The 25,439-nt window shown below is 59.0% G+C and overlaps 1 protein-coding gene across 1 annotated transcript; it reads left to right on the forward strand.

Annotated features, from left to right (window-relative positions):
* The first annotated feature begins 18,958 nt into the window (after positions 1-18,958).
* CSF3R (colony stimulating factor 3 receptor) lies at positions 18,959-24,879 on the forward strand. Its single transcript, XM_032202207.1, has 15 exons — positions 18,959-19,031; positions 19,293-19,592; positions 19,725-19,848; positions 19,967-20,136; positions 21,023-21,177; positions 21,608-21,761; positions 21,855-21,937; positions 22,066-22,279; positions 22,514-22,702; positions 22,924-23,025; positions 23,217-23,363; positions 23,649-23,789; positions 23,938-24,028; positions 24,204-24,285; positions 24,385-24,879. The coding sequence occupies exons 1-15, from the start codon at positions 18,959-18,961 to the stop codon at positions 24,877-24,879; spliced, it is 2,520 nt and encodes an 839-aa protein (XP_032058098.1).
* Positions 24,880-25,439: the final 560 nt, after the last annotated feature.

A 25,439-nucleotide genomic window follows, 5' to 3' on the forward strand; every position in this document is an offset into this window, starting at 1 on the left:
TTGTAGAAATCCCATTCACTGACATTTGCTGGATTCTGGTAACACCGGGTTGCAGCCAGGTTCAAGGACAGATGAGAAGCGGGCCCCTGAGCAGCCTCTGTAATTCTCTTTTTCTCTAAAGAGGCAGAGGGAGATTAATAGAAAAAGTGGCAGCAGGAGGGTTTGCGAAGAGAAATAATCATTTTCAAATCAAGGAGGCATGCTATCTTGATAGCGAGCAAACGCTGGAGCAAAAGGACTCCTGAGCCTGCCCCTCATTACCGAAGAAGGGAATTAAAGCAATTGCACCTCACACAACTGAAACCTGGCTTTCTTCCTCCCTCCACCACCCTCCTCCTCCCCGAGCCCCCCGAGGCCTCCCCCTGCCCAGCTCCAGGAGCTCGGTTGTCCCTTGCCCACCCGAGGCGTCCTGCAGCATTTGCTCTGAGGTTTCATTGCATGTGGCAGGCGTGCAGAGCACGGGCTGATGCTGCCATCTACGGAGAGCGAGTCCCGGCGGCAGCAGGCAGGGACAGCAGGGACCAGGGACAGCAGGGACCAGGGACAGTGCAGCAGGGACAAGCAGCAGGGTGAGCAGTGGCTGCATGTGAGCACCGAGCAGCCCGTGCCAGAGGAACATCTCCCTGCCCCAAATCTCCTCTGGGCACCACCAAAGCTGCTCCTGCCCCAGCATCATCGCCACGTGCAGGGTCACATCTGCTGGTACCTGTGCATGCAGGGGACTGAGGCAGGGAAAAGAAAGGCAGGACGGTGATGGCTGCCAAATTGCTGTCTCGAGGGTCCTAAATCTCCCTTTGGGGTGCTGCACAGCTTCCCACAGTTTGCACCCACTTCCACCACCCCTTGGTGCTGCGGAGGGGGCCTGAGAGCCAGCACACGTCTCTGCACCCATCTGGGTGCTCCTGTGTTGCTCTGTGCACCCTGGGAGTAGGGAGAAGGGAGAAGAGTGCTCGGTTTAAAGGTGCTGATGTGCTCTGGGCTTTGCTGCTGGCAGCTGCCAGAGCTCACGGCACGTTTGGGGCTGGGATGCAGGGGGCAGCAGGATGGGGCCGCAGCACCAGACCCACATCCCGTGCGGCCATCGGGCAGCAAGGGGGAAATTGCACAACGAGGCGTTTTCCTGCCCTCGTGGGCTGTCCCACGGCTGAGCTCTGAGAGCTGCCTTCTTGTTCTCTTCACGGAGAAGGGGCCAATTTGCACTGATTAACAGGAAAAAACGAGCTGGTTTCACTTTCCAGCTCAGTTTGCATAACACGCGACTGCAGTTTGTTTGTTTGCGTTCTCAAATAGCCTTGGTATCCCTTGACAGCTTTCTGCTTGTAAACAGTTGGGTATCACATTCCCCCTGTGGAAAACAGGGTCAACAGAAACCTGAAATCCACCTTTTTTTCCCCCTTTTTTTTGCAGCTGTGCTGCAATTTCAATTAACATACACCTTGTTTTGCCCATGGGGAATGGCAGCGAGACGATGAGAAATAGGGAAAATGTGGCAGGTAATGAAAGACACGTACTCACTTCTGCTGCAGCAGATAGCGCAAGTGCCCATTAAATGCTAAAATTAATTGTTTAAATTGTTCTGAACAGCATTTACCAAAATCGCCTTGTCAGTGCAGCTGGGCATTTGGTTTCAAAAGCTTTCCCGGTGTTATCTCCATCTTAGCGTTTCAGCGGCAAGCTTCTTCACGACAAACTAATTTGTTCTACACACATTTATTTTCTCCCGGCACGACACTTATAAAAATACGTGGCAGAAATGCAGACCGTTTTGTTCTCTTGTTTTCCTGCTGCTCCACAGACAAATCGCTTCGGCGCCCGCTGGCATCCCCTGCAGAGGAGCGTCCCTGGGGGGGGCTCACCCTGGTGCTGCAAACGGGCAAGCCCATGGGTCCCAACCAGCCTGGTGCAGCCGCCCTGGGGTTTTTTAACACCAGCAGGATGCACCCAGCAGGTGAGGAGGGAGCTCCCAGTGCTCCCAGCACGCCCAGTGCCCCAAGCCCTGCACGGCCCCAGTGCTGCTTGGCCAAGCTCCTCTCCGGTCCTGCTCGGGGCTGTGGTGGGAAGCATCGGGTGGCAGCAGCTGTCAATATATAAATGCTGTGCTGCTATATATATAATATATATCATATGTATTATATATATGATATATATAAGCATGCTACTCATTCTCACTGCTTTGCCACAGCCATCGTGCCCAGGTGTCAGCGGTGACACGAGCTGTTAGGGTGACATTGGGTGTCTCAGGGCTGGCACCTCCCCGTGCACGGCTCTGCATCAGCTCACCCATCTGGGTTTCCCTCCCTGCTTTTTAATTAACCCCTGCAATCAGCACGCCCTCCCCCAGATCATCCCAGCAACTTTATGGACGTTGTTGGCACCGCACGTGCTGCTCTGCAAGGGTCTGGAGCCAGCTCCGACCCCGGCTCTGTGCGATTTGGGAGGGCGCAGCCCCTGCACCACGGGCTGGTCAACGTGGCTTTTCTTTCCTCACCTTCTCTTGAATGGTCTGGCTTTGGAAAGAGATCCCAAAACCACAAATCCCTCCGAGGAATGGTTTCTTTTCAGGAAGCCTCCCATCCGAGGAGGCCACGCCACGCTCCCCTGGGTGCGGGCGGCTCGCGCCGGCCACTATTTACCAACAGCACGAGTGCAGCCATCCCAGGGTGAAACACGAAATCACTTATGTAGCTATGAATATTGTATGTCTGCTTAGAAATTAAAATGAATTTTGAGTCGTGTAGCATTTATGTGCACTCCTAATTTATATTTGAACAGGAGAGGAACTATTTTCTGTCTCAAAATCCGAGCTTAATTTTTATCTCTATTATCTTTAGAGCTCGGTGAATAATTAATTCTTTTTCTTGCAAATTTTCACTGGGTTTGAGGCAACATTATTTCAACCAAGGCAGGGGCGTTGCTGTTGTTGTTGGCTTTGCAGGAGGCAATGCCAGCCCCTGACCAGCACAGAGTCCCAGCGGTGCCACGAAGCGATGCAGCTCTGGGCACAGCGCTCGTCGGGCAGGCAGAGCAGTTTGTGCTGCGGGGTTGTTTCATCCTGAAGGATTTTCCTGCCTACCCCGGCCCCTGGGCAGCAGTTTCCATTCTAATTGCATGCCAGGACTTAAGCAGATGCTAATTCAGTCCTATTTTTCATGCTGATACATGCACAAAGAAATTTTCTACCACTGCTCAGGCAGAAAGATTTGAGGCCATTAATTGAAAATTAATCAGTAAAGTATGTATGCGATACCCACGCAGGCATGCAGGCCAAATGGAAGTGGGCTCGATTAGAAGGAGAAATTGTGCTTGTCTCTTTTTATAGCCTTGAGCACGTTCAGTGGCAGGGTGTAATTCCTAACAAGGCGGCGAGCACTGACAGCGCAGCCCCTGCGCACGCCGGCCGCCAGCATCCTCACCCCGGCTGCTTGCAGAGTCCTGGCCCCACGGAGGTTTGGGGGTTTTGTCAGTATGAAAGTTTTATTTGAGATGCAAACCGGGGTTAAATTAACCTGTGGAAAAAAAAAAAAAAAAAAAAAAAAAAAAAAAAAAAAAAAAAAAAAAAAAAAAAAAAAAGGATGAGAAAGGCAGGGATTCAGTCCAGGAGGAGGCAGGTGGCACACCGGCGATCTGGAATCTGCAACTGGGGAGGGAGAGGAGGAGGCTGCTCCCTGGGAGGAAGAGCAGATCCCCGTGATGGGGTGATGCCAGGGAAGGTGCAGGTCCTGCTGCATATGTAAGCAGGACCTATAGGGTCCACAGAGATAAAGGACACGTACACATGGGGACAGGTCGGATGCTGAGCGTGCAGCTCACCCCTGCAGAACAGCTGAGACTTCCCTCATGGAAATGAACGGGGAGAAAAAGGGAAAAGGTCGGCACAGGGGGCTGATGGAGGGGCTCACGGCTCACTCAGCGAGGGTTAAACATGTTAAAATGTTAAACAAACTGTTTCTGCCCCTTGCTTCCCCACAACTCAGCAGTGCCAGGCTGCTGGGGGCACTGCCAGCCTCACCGCCCTGCTCCTGCCCCCCTGAGAGCACTTCGGGGGCACTCACAGCTGGGGGTGGGAAAGGGGAGAGCACTTCAGGAGATTCAATTTCCACGGGCATTATGGCCAAAGGGTTTTGTTGGCCTGGCAGGAGCTGGGACCTGTTGCTGTTTGTGCTCCATGCAGAAGGGATGACGGCGGCCCCGCTGTGATTGGCATCGTAATCAATCCAAATATTCTGCTGACTGCTCTGCCTCCTTCTGCAGCGACATATTTCACTCCAGCCTGGACGTGTTTATGAAGCAAAGCCCGGGTTGTGATAAGATTATTGTTTCTACCCAGCTGATGTATTTGCTCCTGTGAAGTGCAGGCCAGAACCCAGCCGCCAGCACTGCCGCCTCTCGCGGTTTTACTGCAGGTGTTGCCGTATTTTATGTTTTATTTCAGGTCTCGGAGCTTGGGTTGGAGTCCTTACAGGAGAACCCCAATTGCCCTGCTCTTGGGATGAGCTGGTTTGCAGGTGAAGGCAAACACCTGGAAGGGAGGCTGCGTTATTGGGGCACAGCCACTGAAATGGAGGAATAGGAAAAGTCTCCTCCTCGCAGCAGGATCGGTGCTGCCGGCTGCTGAAACAGGCAGCAAATCTCACTGATATTACACTGCATACTTGACCTCCCTGGCCTTACATAATTTCACCTTAAAACAGTCATAAAAGAGCTATTTAAAGGCGGGAGTAAAGCTGGCTATATTTCAGCATTGATTTTCTGCCAGCACGCTGTGCATCCTGTAACATAAACTTCGGTGATCTTTCAATAACCTCGCCCTCCTCGGGGCTCACCCCGGCTGCCGTGGTGGAGCACGGAGCTGGGATGGGCACAGCGTGGTCCACAGCTCACTGGGTGCATGGAGCATGGTTTTAGGATGGGCACAGCACGGTCCTTGTCGTGTTGGGTGCATGGAGCATGGTTTTGGGATGGGCACAGCACGGTCTGAGCCTCACCTTTCAGTTCAGGGGAGGCGAGGCACCCCGCAGGCTGGGCACAGCTCCAGAGCTGAGGGCACCGAAGGGAAAGGGTTTGTGGAAAGGGCTCCAGCAGGATCTGGAGCCTCAAAGCCAGGGGATTTGGGGCTGAGCTGCTCTTCAGCAAGCTCCCGTTGTCCCCCAGTGACTCTTGGGGCAGTCCTGGCTGCTTCGGGCATGCACAGTGCCCGCAGTGCAGAGCTCAAGGGCTGAGACTGGGAGAAGAATTATGATGCTTAAACAGCAGGATTTTCAAAGTTTTTCAAGGAGCTACGGAGTCCTTTTAAACAACTTCATCTCTTAATTCAGAAGTCTGTTTGAATAACCCCAAATTAGATCAGTATGGAAGGGCTGGAAGATGATCTCCTAACCACCAACAAAGAGCAGCAATTCCTTTCCATTCAACTCAATTATCCCCTGGCTCAGTCTTGGAGAAACAGCCATGATTGCTTTTCTGCCAGCTCCTGGCTGGCAAGTTAATAACATTGCATCCTGCGCTTGATGCACCAGAGGATTTTGCAATTACTCCTGAAGAATTTCCCTGGAAGGAAAGAGCTCGGGGAGGGGCGCAGGGGGACGGGCAGCGGTTGGGAGGTGAGGTGCCTGCGCGGTTTCATGTCAGCCCCCAAACCCAGCCCTTGCTCCATCCTATTTGGGTGCTGCAGGACGAGCACATCCCCAGCTGGAGCCTCGTTAGCTGCTGCTTTGTGCTCTGCATCCCTTTGGGTCCCTCCCTGAGCTCCCCATCACCAGCTTTATGGCAAGGTGAGGGCATCACAGCACTCCCCAGGGCAGGGCGAAGCCCCCGGTGCTCCCCTGAGCCCAGTGCAGGACGGGGGCACCCGGCAGCCCCAGGGCTGGTGGCCAGCATGGAGCAGCTTCCCCAGCAGGTCCAGGAGCATTTGGCCATGGGTAGTGCTGCTGCTGCAGGGAGGTCGGTAGGCAGGGACCTTGGTTTTCAGCAGAAAAACCTGAATAAATTAACAGGTAAATTTAAATCGGTAGGAAATGTAAATAAACAAGTTAAACAAGATAAGTAAAATAAGCAGTGCAAATTAAAATAAATAAAATGAACTGTATAAATAATCGAGTTAAGCAATGCAAATTGAATGACCAAATAAACTGTAAATCCCATTTAAAAATAACATGTTTCCAGCCCTCCTGGCTGCCGGTGCAGCACCACCTGCGTGCCCCTACAAGGTTCCCAGTCCCTGAGGAAGAGGAACAACAAATCGGGGTGGTGCCAGCTGGGGTTCTTCTAACATTCAGCTGCTAGCCTGAGAAATTTGGTGTTTGGGGACAGTCTGAAATCAGATTTTCACGCAGCGTTGCTGTGCTCAGCTCTCTGCATTCAGGACCTGGGCTCTGGTGTCTGCCTCTGCCTGGTTCTGGCTCCCTCCCTCCAGGACCCCAAGAGGAGGGGACGTTTTGGGATCTGGCTTTGGCTGCAGTGAATAAATGCCGTGTGCTTTTCACCTTTTAACACGTTCTCCAATTCATCCGACAATGACATTTCACAGGATGGATAAATCCTGTCCCTGGCTGTAAAAACCAGCGCTGCAGTGCAAATGGGAGCGGTGACAGCGGCCGGACCCCGCGCCACGTGTCAGGAAACCCTGGCCAAGCCAAACCCTGTAATCTCTCCTTAAGTACCTCTGTAATGAGAGGATTAGCCGGGGGCTCCTCTGCTCTCCAGGCGTGGTGGCTAATCCTGCAAAATCCAATCCTGCCCACGCTGATGCCGGCGACCTCCCGCATCTCCCACCCCGCTCCGTGCGGGTGGGCTGGATGCTGCTCGCCTGCTGCCCGGGGCAAGGGGGTCCCCACGCTAGGACGTGGCTGTTAATGACCTGCTCACACCTTGCTAAACCCTCTGAGCCAGTGATTGATGGTGGTCAGGGCTGGAAGCATCCGCACGTGGTGGCTCCCATCAGCCACAGGCAACCCCGAAGCGGCTTCAAGCCCCTGTTCCCAGCCCCTGGTACCAACGGGGCACCCATGGGACTCGTCTCCAGCACCGTCCACATCCACTGCCCAGGGCAATCAGGACCAAGAATTGGTACCCTGCTGCTTTCAGGGTCCCCATCTGCAATTAATGCAATTAGCCCTGCCCAATTAACCCTGCCTCTTCACCCCTAGACCAGCAGCAGCAGCACGAGACCTTCCCTTTAGGCAGTGCCTAGAGCTTGGCCGGTCCCAGCACCACGATTATTTTTAATGATGTGCCAATTTGCTTAGGACAGAGCAATCAGGCCGAGGTTGGAAGCTCTGTGGTGGGACCTGGTGTGCATTTGCCCCGGGGTGGGAGCTGCGCTGCTGCTCATCACCACTCTGTTTGCGCAGCAGCAGAGCCATGCCCCCGGCGTGCCGGGGCTCCACCGTGCTCGGACTCACGGGATGAATTTCAGCCCGTGTGTCTGTGCAGCAGCAGCCAGATATATTGCACTTGTGGGGCCGAGTGCGGAGCTCTATTATTCACACTCCGGCTCTAAGTTATAGCAGTTTTTGTGTCAAATGTACCAATTCCCGCAGCTTTAATGGAGTTGGCCTCTGCACCCCTCTCCAAGTGGCAGCTGGTGTTTTTTACCCACATCAGTTGTACCTACGAGGAAAAAATATCGATGCTCCCATGGCTGCTGCTTTCAGAAGTGAGTTAAAGGCCGGGGAGGTTTCCTGACTCCTCCAACGTTTGGGCTGGATGGAGCCCATGGGGTCCCCCCGTGCCCCAACGTGCCCGCTGCGCACGGAGCCCCGGTGAACTCAGGCTCAGAGCTCAGCCTTTGGTCTGAAATCGAATCAGATGCTTTAAAACACGCTCCGATCCCTCAGAAAAAGGAAAATTCTCCTGGCTGCCCCCGTAAACCACTGTGCCTGTAAACAACTGGCAATCTGCCTGCCTCCTCATTTTTTTAACTAATTACCTCTCGTTATCTCACATCAGGCCAGTAGCCAACGTGTCAGTAAATGATTAATATAATGCACACAGCAACACAAAACTGCATCCTTCATTCACCACCAGCATTATCCTATTTGCCCTCCTATTATCTAGCCCAATAAAATGGGAAGAAAGGCAGGAAATGGGCGCCTCCCTTTGAGCCAGAAGCTGAGGGCACCAGGGGATGGGGCCAGGAGGGACCTGGTCCTGTGCCACGCTGCGGGCGATGATGGAGCAGCACTGCCAGCCTGATCCAAGGCCGTCCTGCAGCCATCAGAGCACGGTGAGGAGGTTTTATCCCCTTGCAGGTCCCCAAAAAGCCACTCGGAGGGTGCAGGGGGGCTGCTGAGCCCGGCTGCGTGGCTGGATGAAGTGCTCCATCCCCGCCGGTGGCACCGTGGACACCAGCAGGTCCCTGCAGAGCAGCAGCCACTCGCTGGGCACACACGCCCCGACACCATTAGTACCCTGATAATGCTGCACTAATTGCCTCTATGGATGATAACCCAGGATTAGTGCTCTGCCGGCAGCAGCGCTGGAGCAGCGGCTCCCCGGTGAGCGCGAGCGGCTCCCCAGGAGCCGACAGCCGCGTCCCATTATCCAGCCATCAGCCCCATTCACTGGGGCTTTCATGGGCTGTGTGCACTGAGCCAATAAATTAAATTGTAGTGGCTTCATCAATATTAAGCTAGGTGATGCTCAAAAGAGCCTGAGCAGAGGCATCGAGCTCTCTTGGAACAAATCAGGCCGGATTGTTAACCCTGAGGTTGTCCCGCAGGTGGGGGGGTGGCCTGCAGGGATGGGGCAAAATTTGCAGGCAGAGCTCTTCCCCTGCTGGGTCGCCAGCAGGGCCAGCAGAGATGGTCCCAGGAAGGGCTGGCACACGTCAGGCTCCATAAAATGCAAAGGGCAGGCGGGAGGGGAGCACAAGGATGAAGGAAAAGTGCCAATTTTCTCCCAAACCAACGTGTCAGTGCCACCCGTGGTCTTTGTGCTCACTGATGTAAGCCGTAGCCCTCACAGATTTGTTTTGCAATGGGAGCCACTGCTCTGAGTGCAACCCAAGCACAGCAAAGCCAAACTTAGCCCCGGCAGGTTTCATCCCTGGTGTTTGTGGTAGCCCCGAGCCAAAAGGAGCTGCAGGGTCCAGGTGAGCGGCGTCACCACCTGGTGTGTGCGGGCACTTGGGGCCAGCAGCGTGGCTCTGCCACCTCTTGCAGCCCCTGTCCTGCACACACCGGTACCAAGCCATGTCCTGTGCACATCATTCCCCTCCCTCCTGGGTTTCTGGGCCCTGCAGCCCAATTCTGCAGGGTTCCCCCAGCCCCCTGCTCCGTTCCCGGCCCCTCACCGCCCGTAGCAAGGGCAGGCAAGCTCTTGCATTGAAGAAGTATTCAGCACTGACACCTTTTAATTCCCCAAATGATTAACTTTCAGCGGATTAGAGCTGGGATGGCTATTTAATTAACAGACACGTCAAGCTTGCTTATGAGTCATTAAAAAAAAAAAAAAAAAAAAAAGAAAAACACCCCGGTGATTGACTTGTTAATACAGAAGAAATCAATTAGGATTTTTTTTTTCCCCTCCTCTGAAGTTTTTGGCTTCAGCCAAAAGGATGGAGGAAGAAAGGATGCTGGGACTCAGCCGAGCTTTATTCTTTGCAGAGGAGATTGCAGGCACGGCTTCATACCGGGGTTTGCAGGGGTTCCCAGGAGGCAGGGGCTGCTGCGTGCCCTGGGCGCACCGAGCTGGGCACGGGGCTGGTGGTAGGGCAGGGACCCCGACACTGCCCAGCTCCGCTTGGGGCTCGATCTGGGGTCTCTCCTTCCTCCTGTGGCCCCATCCCAAAAACTCTGCCCTGCCTGTGGGGCTCTGTTTGGGTGCAGGGATGCAGACGGGGTGGGAGGGCTGGAGCTGGGCAGCAGAGGGGTGGACTCGGGGCGAGAGAGCAAGGGCAGCCCGGGGGGCTGGAGAAGGCTCTTTTCAGCTTAAAAGCTGAGATTTTTTGATTCCGGTGCCTCAAAGGGGCAGCAGACCGAATCCAGAGGCGGCAGCGGGGAGCTAATAGGAGTCATGTTGAAAACGTATCCTGCAATTTGCTGAGTTAATGATTACACCGGGAAAAAAATCACACAGCACCTGCGGGCAGGAGGCAGGGGCCGGAGCTGGGCCGGAGATTTCTGCGTGGAGGAAAAGGGAAAAGATCCTGAAATTTTGGGGGCAGAGAGGAACCAGCGGGGACCAGGAGCTGGTGGCCACGCAGGGACACGGCACCAGGACAGGGGTTCAAGGGGCTTTAAGGGCTTTGAGTCAGCGCGAGGCGGCGGGGCTGGGTGGATGGGGGCTCCCCGGGGGTTAAATCCCCTCCCTGCGCACCGCTGCGAGCTGCTGTCTGCCAGCCTGACTTTGTGCACAGGAACTCTGATTGCTCAAATTGTAGATTGCCTCTTGACATTAATTACTATGTAAATCCAGCAGATTAACATTGTCAGATGATGAGTGGCAAGTTTCACTTGCAGCCAGTCTCCCGGCAGCTCAGCTGTTGCATAAGTTGCCATAGCAATTTTTTTTTCCTCTTTGGAAAAAAAAAAAAAATGATAATAAAATAAACCAAAACAAAACGGCGACAGCCTTGCAACCCAAACGCTGGCACTCTGCAGAGCTGCACGTGCCCATGTGCTCTGATTTAATGAGAGGTCAGAGCTGGTCCTGAGCAGCCCCAGGGGTGTAAAGCACCGCGAGCACCCACGGGGCTGCTCCTGGTGCCTGAATGAACAGGGGGGGAAGATCCTGAACACTGCACAGCCCGTGGGCACGTGTCCCCGTGTGCCAGGAAGGGCAGCGGTGGTGGTGATGATGATGGCACGGAGCCTACGGGATCCTTGTGGTGTTGAAGAGCTGTGGCTGCCCTCCTCACGGCCACTTGAGGAGGAGATTTGATTTTATCTCAGCCTCTGAACCCAAACTAAAAAAAAATAAGGAAAGTGAAAAAGAAAAAAAGGCTCCCTTTTCACATGAGATTAAAGATGCATGAGCAGAATTGAGCAGGGCTGCTTGCTGCAGAGTGAGGCTTTGAAGGGGAGCAGCAAAGCTCACCAAATAAATTGATAAAATGCCTCAGATCTCAGGTCAGGAGCAGAGCAGGCTCCAGCTTCAAACCCCACCAAAGCCGGGGGTGCTTTGAGCCCCTCGTGCCCCTCCAGGCACCAGGACTGGGTCTGTCCTGCCCCGGGGCATTGGGGCTGTGCCGTGCCCAAGCTGCTGCTCTTGTCCCGGGCTAAATCCTGCTGAGCCCCCCTGCACCTTGCACTGACCCCAAATGAAACACGGGGCTGCCCACGGGGGTCCCCTGCGTGAGCTCAGCACCAGGTGCCCAGCCCCATCTCCTGGGCTCCCGTATGGCCCCAGCTCCCTCAGGGCTGCAGGGATATCGGGATCCCGTTAAATATCGGGATCTCGTTAACACCAGCCAATCCATTAGCTCTAATTACCGCTCCTGTTGAGGAGAGGCGCCCTCGTTAGAGCTGCCTGATGCTCAGGAGGCAGGAGGGGAGGCCGGGGCTCTCCAGCCACCCCTGGCCCCGCTCGGCACCACGATGTGGGGCTCAGCAATGTGGGGCCTGTCCCCCAGCCCCACACCCATGGGGCTGTGCTGATCCCAAAACCAGCACATCCCCAGTGGGATGTCACACCTGAGAGGTTGTCTTCGTTTTTTGGAGGCCAGGGCACGCCTCGCATCCACGCCGCACTTCCAAAAATCCCAGACGTGCTGCCCCGGCTTCCTTCTAGTGACAGCTGAGCAATGACATCTGTATCATCACAGAGGAGAAACAAATTCCTCCTTGCCCCCAGAGAAGGCTGATTATTTTACTGGCAAGCCACATTAAAAAATGCCTGGTGACACAAAGCGACAGTAATGTCGGGAAATGGCAGCGCGGCGCCTCCGGAGAGCCCTGTGCTGTCACCCTGATTAAATGCCTGCCTCTCCCCCTGCATCCAGCGCCCATCAGCATCCACGCTGAGCCAGGGCTTTCCAAAGCAGAGAGATCCCAAAACTGGCCCTGCTGTCCTACAGACCTGTCCCAAAGGGGACTGTGGCAGGGAGATGTCCCACAGTGATGCAGAGGAAGGCAGCTTGCAGGGTGGGATGTAAACGTGCCAAGTGGTGTAGGTTTGACTTTCCATTTCTCATTTCCAACTTCCATGGGGATGCCTGGACCTCGCTCTGCGCTCCCAGGAGCTCCAAACGTTGCCCACAGCATCCTTGGTGCCAGGAGCAGGAGCCCCAGCCGTGCCTCCCCAGCACCACAGCATCCCCCAAGTACCAGCGTGTGCCTCCTGCTGCCATCACCTGTGAGTGCCTGCTGGGCAGGAATTTTGGCAAACCAGCAGCAGCAAGAGGCAGGGATTAACATTTTAATTCGGGGCTTTTCCTGCAAGCACTGGCATTGCCCTGAATCGCTCCCACCCCGTGCTGTCCCCTCGGCTCCCCGGCGCGGTGGTCACCGCAGGCGGCAGCCGCCTCAAACGTGGGCTCCCCAGGAGCACGTTGAAGTAGGATGCCAGCCATTAAGGGCTCGTTAATATTTATGAAATAATTAATAGATGCACCCACGTTCTTTAATAACTCCTTGAAAGCCGTGTGAGGAACCGCAGTCTGCTCAGCGGAGGCAGTCGCGCTCCGCAGCCCGGCAGATCAGAGCACGGAGGGGCCGTTAATTATGCATTAAACACACACGTCTGCGTTACACAAAGTTAGGGAAAATAAAGGCTTTTAATTTAAGGAATTATGAGGCACGTTCTGCTACCTGGAGGCTGCTTTTAAAGCGAACGCTGCTTCGGCAGCTCGGCTCTGAGGGAGATGTTCAGGCAGGGAGCGCGCAAGCCCCGAAGCGGTGTGGATTTCCCTCTTTTTGGGGGATTTGGTGGCACCGAGGCAGGGTGGGGATGGCACCAGGGCTCCCTGCTGCTGGCTGTGCACTCACACAGGCACACACGTACACGTGCACGAGCTGCCCAGGGGGTGGCACCCACTTGGGACCTCCAAAATTTGGCCCTGGATCCCTTCCCGAAAGTGAGCGGCGCGGTGCCGGGGCTGCTTCCACCCGACCAGCGAGCTGGGTTTTCAATTTTCTGACAGATTATGTTTTCATCCTAAAAGATGTTGTCTCCTGCTTTTTGACCTGAATATACTGAAAGATAATAGAAAGCAGATGAAATATATATCTGTGTTAATCCTCCGCAGAGAGAGCTTCGGGCGGCTCCCAGGTGCTGCAGCAGGATGGATCCGGCGCGCTCGGATGGCAACCTTTATCTGGGTCACTTCCACCCCGATTTAATAGGATTAAGCGCCCTGTGATCCCACACGTCCCCGGGCAGGGATGAAACCAAAGGTCTGGACAGACAGACGGACGTCGTGTGGCCAGGACATGCAGGGGGGTCGCTGCTTTCCCCCGCCAGGGTCCCAGATCCGAGCGGGGTCCGGCAGCGCGCAGCAGCCGCCTCCTTCAGCACCCACGAGAGGAAGAAATGGGATTGAGAGGAGGCAAATGGAGTTCCCCGGAATGGATGTACATTTTCATTATACTTATATGCTGAGTAATTGGTGGTAATACAAGAGATATGGGCAGTATCATTACAGACCAGGCTGTGCTGGAGATGTATTATCATCATCTGTCATTATCCGGGCTTCCTTGTGGCTGCTAAACTTGTAGAACATGATTTTAATAACCCTGGAAGGCAAGAATCATTTTTCTTTTGTCACTTAACAACTTGGCCTCATTCACTGATACCTTTAAATATGAAGGGGGGGATTAATTTCTAGAGGAGGAAATGCAGACCTGGGTGTTTTCTCCTCTCCTCATGTGCAGAGGTGCCCTGGCCAAGCCTGGCAGCTTTCAAGGAAACTGCAGGAGATGGAGGGGGGACTGTGGCGAGCTGGGGGGGCACAGAGCAGTGGGGTGCCACATATGGACCCCCCTGAGCATCCTGCTGAGAAACACAGAGCAAAGCACCAGCACCAGCAGTGCTGCTCCGGGTTGGAGAGGCTGCTGGAAAGCAAAGCATCCCTTTTAGTTTTTTTTTAGGGATCCTTCTTTAGGGATTTTTTAGAGATCCATTTTTAGGGATTTTTTAGAGATCCATTTTTAGGGATTTTTTAGGGATCCCTTTTTAGGGATTTTTTAGGGATCCCTTTTTACAGATTCTTTAGGGATCCCTTTTTTGGGATTTTTAGGCATCCATTTTTAGGGATTTTTTAGGGATCGGCCAAGGCTGGTGCAGGACCTCGGTGGGTGCCCAGCGCATCCCCATCCGTGCCTCGGGGTCCTGCTGGCCCCAGGGAGCTGCTCCCTTCCAGCCCAGCACCAGCAGCACCCAGCACGTGGCCGTGGTGACAGCGGTGGCAGGAGGTGACCGGTGGCTGGCGCAGACGCTGGCCAGGTTAGCGAGCTGGAGGGGGTTTCATTCGTCGCTTCCCTTAGCTGTGGAAAAAGCCAGCAGCAGGAGACGGACAAATCAAATTACAAGGCAGCTAATGAAAATAATGGGGAATAAAGTACTTCTGGAGGCTGCTTGGTTGGATTCCCATTTCCGTGTGTCACTGGATTTAAATCGGGGATGTTTATAGCCCTCCAGAAGCTGTCGTTTAATTGCCCTTTGTGATTAGCACGAGGCAATGGGCCGTGGGTTTCCTGCTCCCGTGGACACGGGCGCCGGGCGGCCGCAGCAGGAGCTGGGGGCTCCGATCCTGGTCCCGGTGCTGGATGCTGGGCACCAGCTGGGTCCCAGCCTCCTTCCCACCCCTACCCCGGGCACGCTGCTGGGGGCTGCACCATCAGCAGCACGGTCAGACCCAGCCAAAAATTCGGTGTTTTGGGATCTCCTGGGCAGCCGCTGCCCCGTTTCCATGTCAGCCACTTGCCTGGGCTAACGACCTGGTTCCGCGGCTATTGGCTGTGAGTAAATAATCTCCAGATGTATTTTTCTCCCGATAAAAGCCGATTTTTCTTTTTTTTTTTTTTTTTTTTTGTCGTTCTATTATTGTCAGGGGTGTTTATTAGAGCAGAAAAACGACAGCGCCGTGCTCGCAGCCCCAGTGCCGGGAAGCGCCGCGGGCGGCGGGTCCCAGATGTGCCCCGGGGGCCAGGGGGAGATGGGGGACACGGGGGGGGCAGACGTTCCCTGCCCTGATGGCTCCCCAGGGAGGGTTTTTCCTGCAATGGAGAAGGGAGGAGAGGCTCCCTTCTTGCAGGGAAAAGGAGTGGGGATTTCCAGGGGGATGGGGAAGGGGCTCAGCCACCGGGCAGGGGATGTTCCTCTGCCACCTGGGCATCAGACCCAGAAATTTAGGGACACACTTTTTATATTCCCTTGCCCTGCAGCCCAGACGTACTCCAGGAGCTTGCCTGTCCCTGGGCATCACCCCCTGCTCCTGGCCCCCCCATGAACACAGGGACACCCCCCCGGCACCCCTTCCCCGTGCTCCAGCTCCTCCACATCCTTCTGGCATCTGGCAGATTAAGGAAGAAGGATGGCAGGCGGCCCCGCCGCCCCATCCTCCCCCCTCCCCGTGCCCACCAGGGACTGCCCGGATCCCGGCAACATGGAAAATTAATAGTCCTGCCTCATTAATTACAGTAATGTGTCAGGAGCCTTGTTCAAGGTCAGCCTCCCGGACCCCCGCGCAATCAATTCGCTCCCAATTTGCATTCGTGTGGCTGGTGAGGAGCCGGGGAGCGGAGGCAGAAGGCGGCCACGGCGCAGGGGACGGGGAGCAGAGCCCCCCAGCACCGCGGGGCTCAGCCCCACAGGGGTCCGGGTGCCTTGGGACCCCCCCATACGGCCACCACTGCCACCAGCAGCCACGGGGTGACCTCAGGAGCTGTCACCACGGCCCGGAGCGGAGCCGTGTCTGAGTCACGCCACAATTTCCGTCGTTGGAAGGGGCTGGAGGTAATCTGAGCGTTTTGCAAATAGCACAGCGTGTTGAGAAACGATGTGTTCCCTGCCCGGAGATGTTCAAAGTGCTGGGGACAGGGACATGGGGACAGGCAGTGCCCCCGTCTGAAAGGCCAGAGGGGATCCAGCCTGATGCAAATCACTGCAGGAAGGTGTTTGCACCCCAAAGCCGGAGTAAAGCCATCCCTTAACCCATGCAGGAGGGGTCGTTAGCACCGCTAATTACACAAATTGATCAGAATTGGGGAAAAGGTGGTGTGGGGAAACTGAGGCAGGGGCAGGGGAGCGGCTGAGGCCCTGCCTGTGCCCACAGCCCCCAGGGGAGGGTCCCTGAACCCCCAGGACCCTGCAGCGAGGCTCAGCTGGGGCCCCTGCAGGGCTGAGAGCCGGGGTTTGTTTGAATTAATCACACCAGGCTGCAATTAAACAGCTCCACTGATCCATTAGAGGCTGCACCAGCTCTGCACTCAGCTCTCGCGTCTCGCACGGCTGGCAGTGCTTTATTTTTCCAGGGAACGCGAAGAAGAAAGAAGAAATCTCTTTAGGGAGGCCGGTTCTTGCTGACAGCCGAGCCGACGCAGGCGGGTAACGTCCTTTACTTTGCCTAATGGCAGTGATCCGCCCGGCAGGGATTTGATTAGAGATGAGGGGCTGATGAAATGCCCGAGGGATGGATGGGGCTGGGCTCGGGGCTGCCCCTGTGCCCCTGCCCCATGCACACTGCTGGCCCCACCGCCCCGTGCTGTGCTTGGAGCCCATCAGCAGTGCCTGGATCCTTCATTTTCCACCACCTCCAGCACCGCAGGTGGTGCCCAGGGTGTCTCCGAGCGGTGCCACCAGCTCTCGGTGGCCATGGGGACGTCACGGCACCGCTCATCCTCCTGTCCCACCCCCGGGACGGGGTCCGTGGGCTTGTGAGAGTGACTCAGAGCCGGAGGGGAACTGAGAGAGCTGCCTTGGGGACACATCACCCCCTTCCACCCATCCCGCATCGAGCCCTCTCCCTGTGGAACAGGGGGATAAAGGAGCCCTGGGGGCAGGCACCCAGGGGTGCTCAGCCCCACGGACACCCGTGGGGACACCCAGCCGTGGCCCCGTGCCCAGCAGCTTGTTTTTGCCCGGTTTTGTGTTTACAGCTTTCGCCATCCCTCGCCGGTTCCCACAGAGATGCCCACGTCGCCATAGCTACCGGCACCGATATTCCTGCTCTCGGCAGTAAACAGCCTGCAAAGAAGATTTCCGTGGTCAAATGCTGGGGGTTGCTACACCCGAGGGGAATGTTGCAAGGTTCCCCCCTCCTGCCCCACTGTGGGAAACGGCCCCCGTGGGGCTTCACTGGGATGGGGACGGAGCCCCCGAGCGTCCGGCCCCAGGGGGGTGCCCACGTCTGGGTGCCCACCAAGGAGCTCGGTTGGGTTTTTCCCTCTTTGTTGAGCTTTTTGGTTGAAATCTTGTCCGAGGAGCTGGGTGCTGGGAGCTGGGAGGGGGGGAATCAGGGAACAGCCCCGTGCTGGGGTCGGGGGTCTGCAAGGTGCGACGGCCACAGCCTGGAGAGCTCCATCCCAGCTCCAAGTGAGGTGCTGTGGGTGTGCCCCCCACCCCTGTCCCTCTGTATTTTGGGGAATATCAGCGTGAGGTGGGGAAGGGGGTCACGATCCCACGGCCCCACAGCCGGCAGCCTCGGCCCCACGGTCGGGCTGTTTGCAGCAGGGGTTGCGTGAGCACCGAGAGAGGCGGCGCTGACGGCAAAACGCGTGCTCCGAATCCCGTAGTAAACACCCGTTTGCACAACAGCCACAGCCACCGTTGCGAAGGCCGTGGTGCGTGGCGGGTTGGGCAATCCCCTGTTTACCCCACGGGACGTGGGTTTCCCCAGGGAGCCGATGGCTCCCTGCCTCTGGTGGCACTGCCTGCAGAGCCACCGGGCAGCCGGGTGCCACCCAGGGCGAGGTGCGGCTGGAAAACCCCGCTCCAGCACCCCCAAAACCGTGTCCCCGTCCGTTCCCCCACGCCGTGTCCCTCTCCGCAGCCCCAGCTTGGAGATGGTGGTGCTGGAGCGGGGAGGGCGGGGAGGCCGGGTGCTGCTCCCCGGCTCTGGATGCGTGCGTGCCGCCGGGCTCTTTCCTTCCTGCAGCGAGCGAGGCAGCCCAGCCTTCAGGGAAGTGTTTTGCAATCACCTTCTTCAGAGAGTCGCAGCAATTAACGGCGCTGGTTTTGAGGAACTAACGGGGAAAGCAGCATGTTGGCAAACGGGCTGAGCGCAGGGAGCCGGAGGCCGGCGCTGGGAGCGGGCGGTGACGGCGGCCGAACGGAGAGGTAGGGATGGGGCACGGGGAGCTGGGGTCCCCTCGGCCACGGGTGGCTCTGCCGGCCCCTGTTTGGCACAGCCACATGTGCCAGGGGGTTGTGGTGCCCCGGGCTGGCTGCTTTCCTTCCGCCCACGCAGGACATCGGAGTGAGGGGAGAGGAGCTGAGAGCACTCAGAGCCGGGTGCTGGGATGGGGCAGGTGCCCAGCGCCAGGGGGATGAGACTGGGACAGGGCACGGGGAGAGCTGGCAGCGGGACCCCTCCCAGCACAGCCATGGGATGCAGCGCCAGAAGTGCAGGGAGAGGGTGCAGGCAGCACCCCGAGGCCCTGCAGGCTCGGCCAGCCCTGCTGCGTCGCCTTCATTCATTCGTTTCCCTGTTTGAGCTTATCTCTGCTGCCTGAAACCCCGGCTCTAACCCCTGCTCAAACCACAAATCTCTCCCCAGCAGGGGCTGAAGACACCCGATACAAGCCCAGCCCGTGGTGCAGCGAAGCACAGGGCGTTTGTGCCCCGGAGAGCCGGCGCCGAGACCTGGTGAGCGGGGTCTGCCGGGGAGGAGATCCAAAGGGACTCCTACAGCCCAGGGACAGACCTGTCAGTGCTGCAGGGTGGCAGCTGCAGGTGATGCCAAAGGGACATCATCGTCCAGGAAAAATCCCCGGCCGTCATGGGCTCCTCTATCCCTCCGAGCTCCTTCTCAACTCACTGCATCTCCATTCCAGGTGATGCCAAAGCCACGGAGCAGACCATGGCCAGGCGCGGTGTGGGGACGCCCTTGCTGCTGCTGCGGCTCTCCCTGCTCCTGCTCCTCCGCCTGGGCGGTGAGTGGGGACCCGGCCCCGTGCCCCCAAAGTCCCCAAGGCACCCAGTGCCCATCCCACCAGCTGGGAGTGTGCTGGGGACAGGAGCACCGGCAGGATGGGGCCCGGCACGGCTGTGAAAGGCTTGCCCAACGCCCAGCTCTTCCCCTCCGGCGGCTGCGGGGCCCCTCTCAGGAAAGGAGCCCTGCTCCTGCCCTGCCTTGGTGCCGGGGGGGGCTGAGACGGCTTTGTCACGGCCGTGCCCGCTCTCCTTTCCTGCAGGGACCCTCGGCTGTGCCTCGGTGGAGGTGGGCTCGCCCGTGGTGCCGCTGGGCTCGGCCGTCACGGCGTCGTGCAGCGTGCGCAGCAGGCTGTGCCGCGGGCTGCAGGGCGGGCGGGCACGGATCTCCTGGATGCTGGACAACGAGACGGTGGCCGGGAGCCAGGGCTGCGGCGGGGGGGACACCGAGGTGTCCAACCTGACCCTGCCCCAGTTCAACCGCACGCAGGCCAAGCTGTGGTGCTGGGTGGAGTGGAACGGGACCAAGCAGCGGGTCGGCCTGGCCGAGATCCGGGCGGGCTGTAAGTCCACCACGCAGGCGTCTCCCCCCGAGGCACCACCGTCCCTGTGTGCTCCCCACAAGGTGGCCGAGGCTTCTCCAGACCCAAAACGGGGCGTTTTACCCAGCTCCTCTCCTGGCTGCTCTCTCCTAGACCCCCCTGCCAAGCCCTCCAACCTCAGCTGCCTGCTCAACCTCAGTGACTACGGGCTGACGTGCCGCTGGCAGCCAGGAGCCGACAGCCTCCTCCCCACCAGCGTGGTGCTCAAATGCTCCACGTAAGCCCTGCCGGGGGACACCATCCGCATCCCTTCCCTTCAGCTGCGTATCCCAACCCTCTCCCCACCAACCCAGCCCGTCCTCTGCCCCCTGAGCCCACCCGTCTCCCCCCCGCAGGAGCAGAGCCCCGGCGGTGACGGGCTGCACCCCTCAAGGTGGCCGCAGCCACTGCACGGTGCCGCGGCGCCTGCTGCAGCTGTACGGGCAGATGGAGATCTGGGTGGCCGCCTCCAACGCCTTGGGCACGGCCGAATCCGAGCGCCTCCGCCTCGACCCCATGGACGTCGGTGAGTGACGGCCGCCGCCGGCCTCCCCGCGCACAAACGAGGGCCCGGGGAGACTAATTATGGGTGAGGGAGGGATATTAGAGCGCCGTTAGAGCGTGTCAGGCTCCCGGGTCGTATTTTACAGGCAGGTTGCCCTGATAAATGGCTTGCTGAGATGAATAGGTGCCAGCGCCGCGTTTCAGAGCTGTGCGGCGCGCGCCGGCGGGTTACGAGCCGTCGGTTGACCCGCTGCACTCTACAACGCTCTCCAGCAATTGATTCCCCGTTTATTCAGGAGCTCCATTAATAATGCATCCGGCTCCCATCAACTATTTATAACAGGAACCTGCCCAGACACCGCGAGGCGTCCTGCTGGGGACGGGCTGCCAGCCAACCAGCCCAGCCACCCCGCTCAGAGCGGGTCCTCGCCCCCATAGGGACACGGACCTGCTGCCTTCCTGGGCTGTGCACCGATCCTGCACCCATCGGGGTGTTTCTCTCCCCCGTAGGAGTTAGCCCAGCCCGTGGTGTAAATCAGCTCTGGCCCCATGCTCCTGAGCATCATCCCCATGTCCCAGTGTGGGGTGGGCACAGCCGGTGGAAACGGGGCAGCCCCTGCCCACCACGGGGCCAGCTGCAAATCTTTTGGTTCCTAAAGAAAAAGATGCATTTCCCCAGGCTCTCCCCGTGTGCTGCAGGTTGCTTGCACCTCGTTGCTCTCCAGCTCCTGCCCCTTCTCCCAAAGTCTTGCCCAAAACATTTTGGGGAGGCTCCTCCCCTGCCCCCCAACCCCGAGCTCAGCACCCAGCCCTGCTGGGGTTCGAGGCATTGATAACAGCCCCATACCAGGATGCGGCCCCGGCACAGCCCCTTGGATGCCCCCAGCTCCCCCCATTTCTCCCTGCAGCCCAGCTGGAGCCCCCGGCCCTGCGGAGCATCCAGTCCGTGCCCCCCCAGACCGACTGCGTCACCCTGGCCTGGGCGGTGGCGCCGAGCAGCGCGCACATGGAGCTGTGGTGTGAGCTGCGCTACCGGCCCCCCGAGGACCCCAACTGGGTGCTGGTGAGTGCTGCTGGGGGCAGCGGGGCCCCGGGGACTGCAGGAACCAGGGCGTCCCCCCTGCTCCGAGCTCAGCCAGGTTTTGTGCCCTGCTTTCTGCACCCTTGGGCACATCCAGGGGCAGGTTGCAGCCCCCAGGTCCCTCCCAGGGGAGGCATGTTGCCTGCGGTGCCATCATAGTGGCTCCCTGCCTTCAAAACCCCAGGGCAGTGTTATGGGGTCAGAACCTGAGCCTGGTCCTGATCCCAACCAGAGCAGCTCCCTCTTTTCCCCTCCTTTGAGGGGGAAGATGATGATGGGACGTGTGCCGTGACCAGGGAAGAGGACCGCAGGGTGCCCCTCATCCCCACACCAGCACACAGCTCCCGGGGCCGCACCCCACAGCTGGATGGGGTTTGGAGGCAGGAGCTGACCCCGCTCTGGCTGCCCCCAGGTCACCGGCATCGTCGGCCAGGCCGGCACGGCGCAGTGCTGCGGGCTGCTCTTCGGGACCCCGTACCTCTTCCAGATGCGCTGCCGGCGGCACTCGGCACGCGGCCACTGGAGCGAGTGGAGCGCGGCCAGGAACCACACCACCCACGAGAAAGGTGGGCACAGAGAGGTCCGGGGGGGGACCCTGCACACCCCCTGAGCAGCGTGGCTGCAAGGATACCGCCACGCTCACCCCTGTTCCACTACAGCCCCCACGGGGAAGCTGGACGCATGGTGGAGCACGCGGCCGGACCCGGTGGGCAGGAGGCTGGAGGTGCAGCTGCGGTGGAAGGTGAGCGCGTGTGGGGAGTGTGGGGTGTTGCCTTCGGGGCCGAGCACCCCCTGTAAGCCCCGTGGGGAGCACAGGGCATTGCCTTCGGGACCTTGCACCATCCCCTGTAAGCCCCCGTCTGCGCCCAGGCCCCGCGGCAACGGGAGGCAAACGGGCGTTTGCTGGGGTACCGCGTGGCTCTGGGGCCCAGGAGGAGAGGCCGGGAGCCCCCGACTGTCTGCAACACCTCTGACACCCACTGCGACTTCACCGCCCCGGCGGGGACCAGGAGGGTTTACCTCTCTGCCTACAACGCCGCCGGCGAGTCGGCAGCGACCGAGGTCGTGCTCCTGGAGAGGAAAGGTGAGGGTCTGAAAGAGCACCTCTCGTGGGCTGAAAGCTTCCCCCCTCGTAGGGGTTTGGGTGGCGTTTTTAACGTGGCTGCAGCCCCTGGGAGGGTGAGCACCCGCGGGGCTCCCAAAGGGGCTCCCCACGATGCTCCCAGGCAGCGCGCGGGGGCACGGGGGGCTCTCGGCTGCAGGGAGCAGGGCTGGGCTGCTCCCCTCTGCCCTCAGCCCCGTGGCTGTCCCCACACAGGTCAGCCCCTGGCTGGGCTCCGGGCCGAACCCGCAGGTGAACGAAGCCTCTGGGTGCACTGGGAGGCACCCAGGGCCCCGGTGGCCGCCTACGTGCTGGAGTGGCAGCGGGTGGCCTCGGAGCCCGGCCGCTGCAGCGCCTGCTGGCAGATGCAGCGCGATGGGGCCGCCACCTCTGCCCTCATCCAGGGTAAGCAGGGGGTTTTGGGGGGGTTCTGGGGGGTCCCAACCAGCTCTGCAGGGTTTTGTGCCCCAGGGTCTCTCCTGGGGCTCCCAGCAGCAAATCCTGCCCCGAGCCCACGCCACACGCTCCCTCCCTGCTCTCCATCGGCTCCCCGGGGGCTGGCATGACCGGGGGGGCTCAGCAGCCAGGACCCCCAGCCTGAAGCCCCCCTCTGCTCTCCTTTGCAGGCGGCATCGAGCCCTTCCAGCGCTACAACATCTCGGTGTGCCCCCTCTACAAGGATGCCGTCGGGACGCCCGCCCACACAGCAGCCTACTCCAGGCAGAAGGGTGCGTGCGCTGCCAGCACCTCCCCTCGGGGCCCATCTTGGTCCCCACGTGCCCCAAATTTAGGGGCTGTGCAGAAGATCTCAGCCCACCAGGCTGGGATTTGGCTTGCCGTGGCTGCACAGAGCCCCACCCCGGGGCACAGAGGCAGCAGCTCAGCGCCGTGCTCAGCCGCTCGTCCCGCTCCCTTCCAGCACCATCCCACGCCCCGAAGCTGCACCTGAAGAGCATCAGCAAGGCCCACGCGGAGCTCTGCTGGGACCCGGTGGCCGTTGAGCTGCAGAACGGCTTCATCACCAACTACACCATCTTCTGGGCCAACAGCACCGCCGAGGTGGCCAGTGAGTCCCGGCCCCACACCCTGCCCCTCCTCGGCTGTGCCGTGCAGGGCATCAGCAGCCCCAGGCCCTGCTCAGATGGATCTGGACCCATGGCTATTTAATCAACCTGTTTTAGTGGGAGCTGTCCCTGCACATGGCATTGGGGATGGAACTGGGTGGGCTTTAAGGTCCCTTCCAACCCAAACCCTCCCATGATTTTATGATTGTGCCCATCCACTCTGCCGGGCAGCCCTCGGTCAGGCTGTGCAGGGCCCAGCCCTTCCAACAGCCCCCATGCCTCCGCAGGTGCCGTTGTGAATTCCTCCTTCAATTCCTTCATCATCCGGGACCTGAAGCCATCAACCCTCTACAAAGTGCACATCATGGCCTCCACGGTCGGCGGCAGCACCAACGGCACCAGCCTCACCCTGGTGACCATGGTGCTGGGTGAGCATGGACGTGAGGGGCTTTGGGGACGCTGGAGGGGTGTGAGGGGACCCACTGGAGCCAGGTCCTGCCCCAAATTTGCCCCACCGCTGTCCCCACCAGTCTGCAAGGGACACTTCTGGCCGTGACCCCGTCCCCTGCTTTCCAGATGACATCGAGATCCAGATCCTCTTCCTGACCCTGGGGCTGATCTTCGTCCTGCTCACAGCCCTGCTGATCTGCTTCCAGAAGAACGGGAGGTGAGCGCCAAGAGCCCCGCTGCGGGGTCGGGAGCGGGCTCTGTATGGGGCTGGAGCTGCCCTCGTCCCTGGAAGGGCTGAAGGCAGGGAGGGGATGGCTCCATCCTGATGGCTCCAGCCCCACAGCAGCCAGCTCCTGGGCACCGTGCTGACCCCCTCGTTGTGCCACCCCCAGGGTAAAGCAGCAGTTCTGGCCCAGCGTCCCCGACCCGGCCAACAGCAGCCTGGGCAAGTGGGTGCCGGCGGAGCTGCAGCAGGTGAGACCTCTGGGGCCTCCCCTGCACGATGCTGGGAGGGGGACACACAAAAGGGGACCCTACAAACATGGCAGTGCCATCAACACGCTGTTCCTCTAGGAGCCTCCCCAAGTGCCCAGTGCGAAGGAGCCCGGCCTGGCGACCATTTCTACCGTCACGGTGCTGGAAAGAGCAGCAGGGAAGCAGGCGCCCGTTTGGGGCAAGGATCCCCCTGCAGAGACCACCGTTGCCTTCCCCGGGGTGCCACAGCCCTACGTGCAGCAGGACAGCCCCAGCAGGGCCACGGGGCCGGGCACCGGCTCCTACGGGAGCGGTGAGACCGTGCAGTACGCGCAGGTGGCAGGGGACGGCTACAAGGGCCAGCAGCACGTCCCATGTCGCCTCTACCTCCGCTCCAGCTCCACGCAGCCCCTGCTTTTCGACCGCAGCCCCAGCCCCAAGCCCTACGAGAACCTGTGGTTCCACGGGGCCGCCCCCAGCCACGGCTGCCGGGGGGCCGGGTGCTTCTCGGAGGAGGCGCTCATCGACTTCCCCCTGCTGCAGGGCCTGCAGATCAGTGGGGCCGAGGAGCTCCACGACTTCCAGCGGTGTTAACGGCGCCATCCCATTATGGGACTAAAGACCCCGGACCAAACCCCACTCCGTGATCCCCTTCTGTGCCCCCCAAGCTGGGCATGGAGCCTCCCTTCTGTTGTCCTTGAAGAGCCTACAGCCCCTAGGGGTGCTCTGTGGGGACCCTGGGCTTGTTCCTTTTGCTTTCCCATCCCCTTTTGCTTTCCCATCCCTTTTTTTCTCTGATCCCTTTTGCTCTCCCATCCCCTTTGCCCTCTCCTCCTGTCCCCCATGTCCCCCCAAGCTGGGCACGGAGCCCCCCTCCTGCTGTCCCCCAAAGCCCTGCAGCCCCAAGGGGTGCTCTGTGGGGACCGTGGGCCTGTCCCTTTTGCTTTCCCACCCCCTTCACCCTCCTGTCCCCTTTATTTTCCCCCTCTACCCCTGTCCCCCTACAACCCCACAGCCTGGCTGTGAGGTGCAGGCAACCCCTCCCTGCAGAGCAGCCCTAACCGGGGGGCTCCCAGTGCTGCGTCTCCACCTCCCCTTATAACAACAACCCCAATAAAGAGGGATCAGCCCGGGGTAGGGGCCCATTTTTGGGG

This window comes from Aythya fuligula, chromosome 23 (genome assembly GCF_009819795.1).
Source record: "Aythya fuligula isolate bAytFul2 chromosome 23, bAytFul2.pri, whole genome shotgun sequence".
NCBI lineage: Eukaryota > Metazoa > Chordata > Aves > Anseriformes > Anatidae > Aythya > Aythya fuligula.

Bases quoted from the DNA above. Each gene is read 5' to 3' on its own strand.
- CSF3R (XM_032202207.1), top strand. From the start codon at position 18,959: ATGGCCAGGCGCGGTGTGGGGACGCCCTTGCTGCTGCTGCGGCTCTCC. The intron at 21,762-21,854 runs GTGGGCACAGAG...GTTCCACTACAG, and splicing joins CCACACCACCCACGAGAAAG to CCCCCACGGGGAAGCTGGAC. The intron at 22,280-22,513 runs GTGAGGGTCTGA...GTCCCCACACAG, and splicing joins CGTGCTCCTGGAGAGGAAAG to GTCAGCCCCTGGCTGGGCTC.